The sequence below is a fragment of the Oryza sativa genome, chromosome 3 (genome assembly GCF_034140825.1).
Source record: "Oryza sativa Japonica Group chromosome 3, ASM3414082v1".
Lineage (NCBI taxonomy): Eukaryota > Viridiplantae > Streptophyta > Magnoliopsida > Poales > Poaceae > Oryza > Oryza sativa.
The window spans coordinates 15,379,729-15,392,645 of record NC_089037.1 but is presented as its reverse complement, the minus strand read 5'-3'; the positions used below and the strand labels follow the sequence as shown (position 1 = coordinate 15,392,645).

Below are 12,917 nucleotides of genomic sequence, written 5' to 3'. Positions count from 1 at the left end.
GGGAAGGTTGGAGACATCACATGAAAATCTTCCCATCGGGCGCCCAATGCCCCCCAAAAAAATCGGTCGGTCAAATGTTTCAGTTGACCAACGAATAAAGCATTAAGTTATATATAGTGAAAAAAATAGCAACCGAAATATTTAAAAATTTTATGAAACATGGTGAAGTACATGTTAAAACATGTCGCTATATCATATGAAACAACTAATGTTAACGGATTGAAACTTATGTTTTTTTTCATCAGAATATAATCATGCGATATCTTGTCATAAAGATTTAATTACAACAAATACAACAACGTGATTGGATCGTAGATTAGATAATTAGTTTAGGAGAAAATTCACTAAAATGCAATTATATCCAATCACATGATATAATACATTATCGTAGATCGGTGTCACATATATTAGACCCTGTTTAGTTCCCGAGCAAAAGTTTTATTCCCTGTCACATCGAACGTTTGGACACATGCATGGAGTATTAAACATAGAAAATAATAACTAATTACACAGCTTGCGTGTAAATTGCGAGACAAAATTTTTAAGCCCAATTATCCATGATTTGGCTATGTGGTGCTACAGTAAACATTTGTTAATGATGGATTAATTAGGCTTAATAAATTCGTCTCGCAGTTTATAGGCAGAATTTGTAATTTATTTTTATTATTAGTGTACGTTTAATACTTCAAATGAGTATCCGTATATCCGATGTGACACGACAAAACTTTACACCCCTAATCTAAACACCCCCTTAGTCTTTTGCATGCTGTAAAAGCAGTTATCCAATCACATGATAGAATATATGATTGTAGATCGGTGTCACATATATTAGTCTTTTGCATGCTGTAAAAGGAAATCTACTCCACCTTCACATCGTAGAATACACAAACATCAAAATGCTCTGTCGGCCCGTGCTAGCTTGGGCCTTGGAGCACCACTGTTATCCGATAACCATAACGAATTGGATGACCATAAGGAAGCAACGCTCTCGATAGAACTAGAAGCCGTGCAGCCCATCTGCCTGGCATGGCTATAGGATCAGCAGGTTTCAGCTCCGGCGTCCCTCAGCAGCAGCAGCCGCCGCCGCCTCCTCTGCAGGCATCTGGTGGCGGCACATGGGGCACGTGCCGTGCACGCGCAGCCACTTCACCAGGCACACGCCGTGGAACCGGTGCCCGCACGGCATCTCCTTCCACCGTCCCGCCGCCGCCGTCGCCGCGTCCTGGCCGTGGAGGCAGATCGCGCACTCCGCGGCCGGCGCCAGCTGGTCGACGACGACGTCCCTGAGCGCCTCGATCGCCTCCTTGAATGCGGGCGCCACGCCGCCGGTGGTGCAGCCGGGCAGGGAGGTGGAGATAATCATGGAGACATGTTGCTGCTGCTGGCGCTGGAGATGGTCGTCGGAGACGGAGAGCAGCCGCGCGGCGAGCATCGCGAGCGACTCGCGGCTATACGGCGCAGCGGCGGGCGTGGCGGCGCTGTTGATCCAGGTGGAGTGGAGCCGCATGAGGTGGTCGGAGTTGGAACGGAACCGCGAGGCGAGCACGGCGCGCGACGGCGGGAGGCCGCCACCGCCGACCTCCGCCATGGCAGCAGCTGCGCCCGTGGTCGTCGTCATTTGGACGTACGCTCGTGTACCGGGTTTAATTGGAGTGCGTAGAATCAAGCTAAGCGAGCGATCGATCGAGCGCTTAGGTTTGCAGCTGCAATATATGCATGAGACAGGCGGCTGTGTTGTTGTTGATTATTTTGCTAGCAATGGAACAGAGAAGGAGAACAGAGGAGAGAAGCTCTGTGTTTGTTTCACAAACTGGTTATGCTTTGCTCAAGTATTGCACGTTACATTGATTGTTGGACAGCAGCATCACATCTAGGACATAGCTGCCTATTTATAGGATGGCTAGGAACTTTTCTGAACACAACTAGTACTGGTACATGCATGAAAATACTAGAACTCACAAAGAACATATTATTGTCTACACTACTCTAGAAATTTCACAGAGAAAGGACTTGCTCCTTGACTTTTGTTTCATGAGTAGTAGAGAGAGTTAGAGAGTAGGCTGGTATGTTCTAGAAATAAATTAACTCCAACAAACTCCCCCTTAATTTATTTCTTGCAAACTCCGATGAGCTCTCTGTCGCGGACAAATTTTTCTTTGGATAAAGCCTTGGTAAATATATCTGCCAACTGCTCATTAGTTCGGCAAAATTCCAATTTAACTTCCTGGCGATCAACTGCTTCCCGGATATAATGATACTTGATAGCAATATGTTTCGTCCTGTCATGACTGACTGGATTTTCGCTGATCGCAATTGCAGACTTACTGTCGCAATAAATTGTAGTAGGCTGATATTGCTTCTCGCCCAGATCTTCCATAATTCTCCTCAACCAAACAACTTGTGAAACAGCTTTTGATGCTGCTACATATTCTGCTTCGGCTGAAGATAAAGCGACAATATTTTGTTTTTTTGTAGACCAGGAGCACATACCTGAACCAAGTGAGAAAGCGTAGCCTGATGTGCTCTTCATATCGTCAAGACATCCAGCCCAGTCACTGTCCGTATAGCCAATTAATTTTGATTCTTTAACTGGCTTATACCATATACCATAATCTGCGGTCCCTTTGATATACCGCAAAACTCTCTTTGCAGCGGTAAAATTTAATTGACTTGGGCTAGACATATATCTTGATAATAAACTTGCCGCAAACATAATATCCGGTCGTGTTGCGGTCAAATATAATAAACTTCCAACTAAGCTTCTGTAAATTGTTGGATCTACCTTATCAGCTCCATCTCTAGCCTTTTGCTTTTCATTTGGCAACAAGGGGGTTGTAACTGACTTGCAGTTATCCATCTTAAATTTCTTTAGAATATTTTCAGCATATTTCCTTTGTGATATAAATATTCCTTCATCACTTTGATGCACTTCCATACCGAGAAAATAGTGGAGCAAGCCCAGATCACTCATTTCATATGTATGCATCATATCTCTTTTAAAGTCTTGCATCATCTTCTCACTATTGCCAGTATATATCAAATCGTCAACATAGAGTGAGACGATTAGGATATCCGTACCTGTTTTGTTGATATATAGAGTAGGCTCACTTATGCTCTTGGCAAATCCTTTCTGAATAAAGTACTTGTCAATTTGACTATACCACACTCTAGGCGCTTGCTTTAATCCATATAAAGCCTTCTTGAGTCTGAATACCTTATTTTCTCCCCCTTGGACTGAAAACCCTTCAGGTTGTTCAACATAGATTTCTTCATCAAGATAGCCATTTAAGAAAGCCGATTTAACATCAAGTTGATAAATCTTCCACCTCTTTTGAGCTGCTAGAGCAATTATGGTACGAATTGTCTCTAGCCTGGCAACAGGAGAATATGTCTCATAATAATCAATCCCAGGCTTTTGCTTAAAGCCTTTTGCCACAAGTTTTGCCTTGTATTTCTAAACTGAGCCATCTGGATTTAATTTTGTCTTATAAACCCACTTAACTCCAATAACTTCTCTGTCCCTAGGACGATCAACCAACTCCCATGTATTATTTTTCTCAATCATATGAATCTCATCTTCCATGGCCTTTATCCAATTATCATGTTTTTCTGCTTCTTGGAAACTTTGTGGCTCAACAACTGAATAATTGCAAAATTCATGTTGTTCTGACCCTCTTTGTTGAGAAGTAGATTCTAATAATTCAACCATACTTCTTACCCGTCTTGGAGCTGATTCCGGTGTAGAAATTTGCTCTTCACTGCTCGGGCTTGAATCTGAACTAGCACTTGAGCTTGACATTGGACTTGATGGCTGTGGACTTGGAGTATGATCTTCCACTTCATGAGTGCCATGCATATGTGGTTGGCCTAGTGTGATGGTAGTGGTTGGCAATAATGGAGTACTAGAGGCTTTTGGAGACTTCCAGTTCCATGTAGCACTCTCATCAAAAATCACATCTCTGCTAATGATAATTTTCTTTTTCTCCAAATTATAAAGTCTATAGCCTTTGATACCATCAGCATAGCCAACAAATATGCACCGATCACTTTTATTATCAAATTTTACTCTCTTTTGTGCTGGCACTTGAGCATAGCAAATGCAACCAAATACTCTCATATGACCAATGACAGGCTTTTTACCATACCAAGCTTCAAAAGGTGTACGGTTTGGTACTGCCTTGGTAGGACTTCTATTTAAAATATAAATTGCAGTATTAACTGCTTCAGCCCAGAAAGATTTAGGCATACCTTTGTCTTGGAGCATAGAATTGGCCATATCATTGATCGTCCGATTTTTCCGTTCTGCAACTCCATTTTGTTGAGCACTATAGCCTGCCGTTAGCTGTCTTCGGATGCCAGCATTTTCACAATATTTCTCAAATTCTTTTGAGATATATTCTCCTCCTTGATCGCTGCGCAATACTTTAATTTTTCGATTACTCTGATTTTCCACCATGGCCTTGAATTTTTTGAATATCTCCAAGGCTGCAGATTTTTCTTTTAGAAAATATACCCAGATCATTCTTGTATAATCATCGATAAATGTGATAAAGTACCAATTTCCTCCTTCTGAAATTGTTGGCACTTTACCAACTATATCAGTGTGCACTAGTTCCAATGGTGCACTTGCTCTCCAAGCTCTACTGTGGGGAAAAGAAGCCCGAATTTGTTTTCCAAATACACATCCTTCACATGGGTCAGACTTGAGAGTAATAAATGGAAGGCCTTGAACCATACCTTTTGTCCTGAGTAGCTTCAATGCTCTGTAATTAAGATGACCCATTCTTTTGTGCCATAAATCGGAAATATCAATTTCACTCCTGAGAGCCATTTGAGTTGGATGATTCATCCTTAATAGAAAATTTCTGTTCTTCTCCATATTTATTTTGGCAACCAGACGATTATTTTACGATCCAATATTTTGCAAGAAAAGACTTCAAAATAAACCGCGTACCCGTGTTCTAGAAGCTGCCCAATACTTAGCAAATTTTGCTTTAAATCGGGTACCAACAAAACATCTTTTATAAATTTTGGACCGTCTGCTGTTTGAACAGCAACCGTACCTTTGCCTTCACTTTGGGCTATAGAGCCATTTCCCATGTGGATCTTTGCATGATACGATGAATCCATTTCTCGAAATAAATTTGGATCAGCGGCCATATGGTTTGTACAACCACTGTCAATAACCCAAACATCATCTTTTTCTTCTTGAGCAGTATGGCAAGAGAAAACCATTTCTTCAGATTTTTCCTTTTCTTGTGAAAAATTAGCCCGATTAATTTCTCGAGTTCTGCAATATTTTGAATATGGCCCTTTCTTTTGCACTTGTTGCAGGTCATTTTCTTCCAGCACATATCTGTAGTATGACTAGATTTTTGGCAAATGTCACACCACAAATTTGAACTGGACGTACCTTTTTCTCTTCTCTCTTGACCATCTTCCTTCTGCCTGGAAAAGCCATTTTTCTGAAAATAACCACGGTCTCGCATTGGAAATCCATTTTTTTGAAAATTTCCGCGAAACCTTGAGTTTTGAGGCCTGAAGCTCAACTTTGACTGAAATGCATTTTCAATAGAGCTCCCTTCGCGCTGAAGCTTTCTTTCTTCGTGAGATTCCAACGAGCTCATTAGTTGCTGAATTGTGAGAGTCGACAAGTCTTTCGACTCCTCAATAGCAGCAACAATGTACTCGTATTTTTCAGGCAGACTGATTAAAATTTCCTCCACAACCTTCTGGTCGTTTATATCTTCACCATAGAGGCGTATCTGATTAACGATCTCAATAACTCTTGAGAAATAGTCTTTTACCTTCTCTGACTCCTTCATTAGCAAATTCTGAAATTGTCTTCTCAAGGTTTGAAGCTTCACCGCAAGTACCTTCTGAGATCCTTGAAACTCCTCCTTCAACTTGTCCCATGCTTCCTTGGATTTCTTGGCGCCAATAATACGCGGAAATAGACTTTCCGCAACTCCTTGTTGGATCAAGAACAAGGCCTTGGCGTCCGACATCCGATCCTCTGCCAAAGACTTTTTCTGTTCCGCCGTAAGAGTTTCTCCAGCGGAATACTCTTGATAGCCATTCTCAACAATATCCCACAATCCTTGAGATAGCAGCAGCGTCCGCATCTTGATGCTCCATATATCATAATTTTCTCCTGCAAATACAGGAACCATAGACTGCGCCATTGTGGCGCCCGAACTTGAAGCCATACTTGTAGCTTCAATTGACAATACCGATACGCCGTGCTACTCCGTCACGCCCTACTCGAACCTGGGCGCTCTGATACCAGTTGTTGTTGTTGATTATTTTGCTAGCAATGGAACAGAGAAGGAGAACAGAGGAGAGAAGCTCTGTGTTTGTTTCACAAACTGGTTATGCTTTGCTCAAGTATTGCACGTTACATTGATTGTTGGACAGCAGCATCACATCTAGGACATAGCTGCCTATTTATAGGATGGCTAGGAACTTTTCTGAACACAACTAGTACTGGTACATGCATGAAAATACTAGAACTCACAAAGAACATATTATTGTCTACACTACTCTAGAAATTTCACAGAGGAAGGACTTGCTCCTTGACTTTTGTTTCATGAGTAGTAGAGAGAGTTAGAGAGTAGGCTGGTATGTTCTAGAAATAAATTAACTCCAACAGGCTGTACGTGCCGTTGGGCTTCGTGAACGCCGAGAAGCTATCGGAATTCGGCCATCAGAATGTCATTGGGTTCTAGTGATCAGGACTGTGATCACAAGCACCAACGCATTCGGACTTGGACCTAGGACTCGGATTCGGCCTATGTTTTCAACTCGATAAGTCGGAAAAAAAATGTTTTGACTCCATTCTAAAATATATATACCGACACAGTTACTACCTCCGTCCTAGAATTCTTATCGCTTTGAGTTTTTTTTTTTTAATTTTTGATTTTTCGTCTTATTCAAAAAAATTATGGAATTTTTATTTATTTTATTTGTGATTTGCTTTATTATTTAAAATACTTTAATTATGACTTCTTCGTTTTTATATTTACACTAATTTTTCAAATAAGATGAAAGATCAAACGTTATAAGAAAAAAAGTTAAAGCGACTACTAATTTGAGACGGAGGTAGTACCTTTTTTCAAAGTTCTTTAGCGTTTATTACCTGCAGGGTACTGTAGAATAGGTCCCACGGTAAACCGAAAGACCTGAGGCCCGATGGCCCGGCTCATGGCACGAGATTTTGGCCCAGTCCAAGCACAGCACGACCTTTAATTAGACCATGTTTGGGCCTCTGCCTCGGCATGATAGGCCAATCCGGTATGACCCAGTCCAACGATTAGAGAGTTAAGTAGTTGAGGGAGCCAAAAATAAACTTATTCTAGCCATATAAGGTATGTCCCAAAGAGACGAGGAATGCAAAATAAACTTATTCCAAACATATAAGAGACGGCACAAAGAGATTAGGGAGCCAAAGTTTTTTCAAGAAGGAGCACCGTAGGCTTTCATGTCTTCGGGTCGGCCCGGCACGACCCAAGTCTTATTGGGCTGTGCCTGGGCTGATGGTGCAGCAAGTGAGTGGGCACGGCCTAGCCCTGCGTGTAGGTCAGGCCGTGTCGGTCCGGGCGGCCTATTTGGCCATCTATAGAAAAAAAAACTAGAAAACTTAGCGCGGCTTTGCCGTGCCCTTACGATAAACGGGTACAAAGCAAAAGCATCAAATAAATATGAGAATTTTTACCATTCTTGAGGAGGTACCAAGAGGTACCAGGTACCAGGTACCAGGAGGTGCCACTCACATCTAACCGTCGATCTCAGAGGGGTAGGATTGGAACCGGTTAAACGGGATGTAGCTTATCGTCTCCGCCCTCCCAGTATGGAATGCTGAGCTGCACATATACTCCCTCCGGGTTAATAATACTTGTCGTTTTGGAGAAGGGCACGGTCTCCAAAAAGTAACTTTGACAATTATTTTCTATTATAATATATATAGAAATATCAACAAATATATGGTTTGTTTGAAGTACTTTTTAAGACTAATCTACACATATGGTTTTTATATTTTTAAGATAAATATTTTAGAAATTATTTGTAGTCAAAGATTTTAAAGTTTGACTTTACCCTTATCCAAAACGACTAATATTATCAGTCCGGAGGGAGTATCTTCTTGGGGATTCCTAGTTGGTGCGTGCGTGTCAGCAACGCGCACGCGGCCCAACCCTCGTGCGACAACCCACGATTAACGTTGTAATTAGCGCCATAACTAGTTTTGATTTCTCGGTAATTTGCCGTGTCCTAATTTTTTAATTTTTTTTAAGTAACAGACTAAAAACAGATCTACACGTGAAGTCAAATTTTGAAAACTTTCAATCTAGATTTAAAAACTTTTCAACTCGAAATTTGAATTTTTGAAATCAAAATTTGAAAACTTTCAACTTCTCATCTCAAATTTGAAAAACTTTCAACTAGGGTTTGAAAACTTTCAACTCGAGATTTGAAAACTTTCAACTCGAGATTTTGAAAACTTTCAACTCAAGAGCAACTCGAGATTTTAAAAACTTTCAACTCGGATTCGAAAACTTTCAAGTCGAGATTTAAAAATTTTTAAATTAATTAAGATTTAAAAATTTTCAAGTACAGTCAATATTTAAAAACTTTCAACACAAAAAATTGAAAACACTTGCTGCTGGAAGATTAAAAAGTAGTGGGAAAAAACGCAAAAAAAAAGGGAAAGCGAAAAAAATCACGGAAAAAAGAAAGCAGAAAATAAGAAGATTAAAAAAGTAATAAGAAAAAAGCGAAAAAAAGATGAGCTGCGCGAAAAAAAGTAAGATTAAAAAGTATTAAGAAAAAACGCAAAAAAAAAGGAAAGCGAAAAAATATCAAGCGAGAAAAAAGAGAAAAGGAACAGATGGGCTGCGTGAGGGGTGGGCCGCGTGCGAGCATGGGCCAGGAACACGCGTTGATAGTGCGTACGCGCTAATTAGGAAAATTGTATCTTCTTGGCTGTGTGAGGCAGCATTAACAAATTGAGTGAATATGCAATGTTCAGGAAATTCCAAAATCATCTAATGGCTTAATGCAACGACAATTATTTTGATCTACAGTGTCAGAAGGCAATATAATTTGATAAGTTAATTTGGACCTCAAAATAGCATGAGTTACTTCGTATTCACTGCCAAACTGCATGCAAAAAATAAACGTATAACATGTCTTGGTCAGAAATTGGTGTGGGGATGAAAGCTATATATAACAAAAAATGGCAGCGGCTCTGAGCCTCTGATACTTCCTAAGATAAAGAGCATATGATTTCAGTTATTGGTCACTGCAAGTATAACAAGTACATAAGTGGTTAATAAACCCTATCATCAGTTAATTATGCTTAAAGTCATGCATATTAACCATGAACACAGTACATCAGAATAAGAAAAAAAGAAGAATTAAACTTGTTCCGAAGAGCAAGAGATCTCGTCAAAACATCAACTCCCTTCGCAGCGCTTCCTTGGTTATTAAGTGATGCCAACTTGATTTCTTTCTCCCGAAGGTTCATATAACGGAAAAAAAAGTGAATACACCCCCCTTATCTACTACTTAAAATGTTAGTAATGGTGGTGTCTATTTCCAACCACCCCTAGCATTGATATGTAGGCTTCACAATCTATACTATTACATTACCTCTCGAAAAGTCCTTTCCCGTTTCACTATTGACTCTTCTCAAACTTCAAAATCACGTACTTATTCAATAAGAAAAATTATAGTATTACTAGGACTAAATAAGTGCTCATTAATTGATTTAATAAGGTAAAAACTTAATGTGTTTTCTGTTGCAACGCACCAGCTCTAGGCTAGTCGAATATAAACATTTGCATGTTATAGGTGGAAATGAAAAGTATACAGCTTCATGTTGGTAGTTCCTTCACCAATTGGAGGCTCTTCTACTGTAACCTGCCATATGCGTACATTCTGATGTCTTCATCCACAATTCCTGCCATGGAGAACAAATCAATTTCACTAATCCATGAACAATTGAGCAGATGAAGAACCAGGGATATCAAACATGACCGCTGAATCAAAAATCCATTCATCTTGCTGAATCTAAATCGATTGATTCTACTTCTGTTTTTGCATTGAGCAACTGATGAACACATTCTTTCTCCCTCAATTCCTTCATCACCTTGGCTGCCACGCCTTCTCCCTCCACATAGCAACCTGAACCAAATCACCAAGAAACAAGCATCAACCCAAGTCAAAAGGAATAACCAAACACGAGATTCACCAAATGGGAACAGCACCGCTCGCCATAGCGTTGAGTTTCTGGATCCTATCGTGCTGCTCGTCGAGCACCCTGTCGAGGGAGGTGGCCTTCTACTCCAGCCGGTCAACCTCGGCGACGAGCTCTTCCGGGTCGGCCCCGGCCCGCGCATCGGGCTCCTGCCGCCGTGCCGCGTGGGAGGAGCCGACCTGTGTGGGGCACGGCACGCTCCGGTGACCTGGAAGAAGAGGCAGGTCGGGTGTGGGCGACGCCACACGGCTACTTGCAGATGGGGCAGGTGATGAGTGAACTTATTCTCCTCTCTCGGGCAGTACTCCAGCCATTGCTCCAGGCTGCCCAAGATTAAACCATCATCATTCGGAAATCGATTCGAAGAATAAGGAGAAATTTCATAATATACCATTCAATTCGCAGCACCATCAGGAATTACCACCTAATTCGTAGCACTTTCAGAACATACCACTGAGAACGCGAATTGTTCCATTCCGTGACACTCCGTCCCTTCGCAAGTCACGCCGCCCCGACGCCCTTCATGTGTCGTCCATCCCTTCATCTTCCGTCGCTGTCGAGCTTCTCCTCTCCCACGCCGGCAGCTCCTCCTCCCCACGCCGTCCTTCCCCTCCCCACCCGGCGGCTCCTCCTCCCCACGTCGGCGGCTCCTCCCCACACCGGCGAGCCCCACGCCGGCGGCACCTCCCCACGCCGGCGAACTTCTCCCAACACATGCCGGCAATCTCCCCACACCGGCGAGATCTTACCCCCATGCCGACAAGCTTCTCCTCCGCACTGCCGGCAAGCTCTTCCTCTCCGCGGTGGAGCTTCTCCTCGCGCATGTCCCCATCCTCACAACGCCGGCAAACCTCGACGGCTGGATCCACATCAGCCACCGCCGGCGCTCGTCGTCCCCTCGTTGCCTCCCGCAAGGTGATGTTGCTCCTGCCGACGTGGGGAGGAGCCGCCGGCATGGGGAGGAGGAGAAGCTCGCCGGCGGCGGAAGATGAAGGGGATGGACGGCGCGTGAAGGGTGTCGGGGCGGTGTGACTTGCGAAGGGACGGAGTGTCACGGAATGGAACAATTCGCGTCCTCAGTGGTATGTTCTGAAATTGCTGCGAATTGGGTGGTAATTCCTGATGGTGCTGCGAATTGAATGGTATATTCTGAAAATTCTCAAGAATAAGAGGATGAAATGGATTTGGGATGGAGGGCGAACCACAGGATGTGGAAGATGTGACTCCCCGCCAACGGATCCAAACTCCCTGCCACCGTAGCCACATCTCTTCGTCGCCGAGGTGCCCACGAAACCATGGTAAGTGGAGGCAAAGGGGATAGAGGTGCGGCGGGGAGAGGAGGTCATGGCGGCGGCGAGGCAAGAGAGGAGGAAACCGAGTGAAGTGGGAATTTGGGATTGACTGATTTTGAAAAAAAAAAAACCCTCAAACTTCGTATATACAACAAGGTCCACCGCAGCGATCTCTCACCGTTGATCTAAGCTGGAATCGCGCAGGGCCACGTGGAGGGGCTATTTGCACGTGGATCCGCATAGATTTCGATATTTAGAGATTCACAGTGTCCTACCGAGAGCTAACGGTGGGACCCACAGAATAAACGATCACACTTTCTCTTTTTTTTTCCACCTCAATCCCTTCTCTTGCATGTTCTGACAAGTGGGACAAACAATTACTCCAGTTTATTCCATAACACCGGTTGCTTCGGCTAGGATCGACTCTTCTCTTCTCAGCACATGTTATTTTCTCTGTAATGTTTAAGATCGGCACTATCTCTTTTCTCTCTTTTGTAGTACCCAGATAAAGCATACACCATGAATGCTCTAAGCACACTCTTCTCTCCTAAATCCATATATTCTTCAAGGCCGGCGGCAGCGCGGGCGGAGGGCCGCGGCAAAGGCGCGACTGAAGGGGAAGGGTGGCGGCGCGGCACGGGCGGAGGGGCGGCCAGAGGGGAGGGGAGGTGGCGGCGGCGGCAAGGGCGTCTTCAGGGTCGGCGTTGGCAAGGGTGTCTTCAAGGTTGTTGGCGGTGCGGGCGGAGGGGAGGGGCGGCGGCGGTGGCACGGGCGGAGGGCAGAGACAGAGGCGCGGGCAGAGGGGGCAGCGATGCGGATGGAGAGGAGGTCGGCTCCCCTCCCTCTCCTCTCCCTTAGCTCTACTCTCCCTCTGCCGCCGTCCACGATGACGCCGCCGCCGCCGCTTAGGTCCTGCACCAACTGCGACGACGACAACGACGCCGCCGGCTCGCTCCCCTCCTTCTCCTCTCCCTCCGCCGCCGGCCGTGACGACGACGACTACCGTGACGCCGACGCTTGGGTCCCACCGCTGACTGCGACGACGACGCCGCCATCGCCTGGATCCGCTGGAGGGAGAGGCCGTCGACGCCGCCAACGGATTAGGTGGTGGCGCCGGATTTTTTTTTTGTTAGTTGAAAATATTTTCACAGGCGGGTGGATCTACTGCCTGCGAAAATAGATGCCGCCTGTAAAAATGATTTTCGCAAGCGGGCTATTTTCGTAGTCGTTTGTCTACAGGCAGTCCTTCCCCCTGCCTGGAAAAACTATTTTTTACCGCCTACAAAAATGCTTTTAGTGTTGGAGCATCTATTGCACCTGCTCTTACGGCCCTCTTCTCTAGGATTTGAACCATGATGATTGGAGTTATA

The 12,917-nt window shown here is 44.0% G+C and overlaps 1 protein-coding gene and 1 long non-coding RNA gene across 3 annotated transcripts; both read right to left on the bottom strand.

The window, feature by feature from the left end:
• Positions 1–902: 902 nt before the first annotated feature.
• LOC107275534 (E3 ubiquitin-protein ligase AIP2) lies at positions 903–1,610 on the bottom strand. Its single transcript, XM_015774040.2, has one exon. The coding sequence runs from the start codon at positions 1,586–1,588 to the stop codon at positions 1,049–1,051; it is 540 nt and encodes a 179-aa protein (XP_015629526.2). The 5' UTR covers positions 1,589–1,610; the 3' UTR covers positions 903–1,048.
• A 7,653-nt stretch (positions 1,611–9,263) lies between these two features.
• On the bottom strand, positions 9,264–11,293 carry LOC107280394 (uncharacterized). Of its 2 annotated transcripts, none has more exons than XR_003241276.2 (3): positions 10,707–11,293; positions 10,266–10,578; positions 9,264–10,182 (listed from the first exon to the last, which is right to left on the bottom strand). It is a non-coding gene; the product is annotated as an uncharacterized lncRNA (long non-coding RNA). The 2 variants fall into 2 exon arrangements; XR_010739864.1 differs by having other exon boundaries at positions 10,647–11,292.
• Between the last annotated feature and the right edge of the window lie 1,624 nt (positions 11,294–12,917).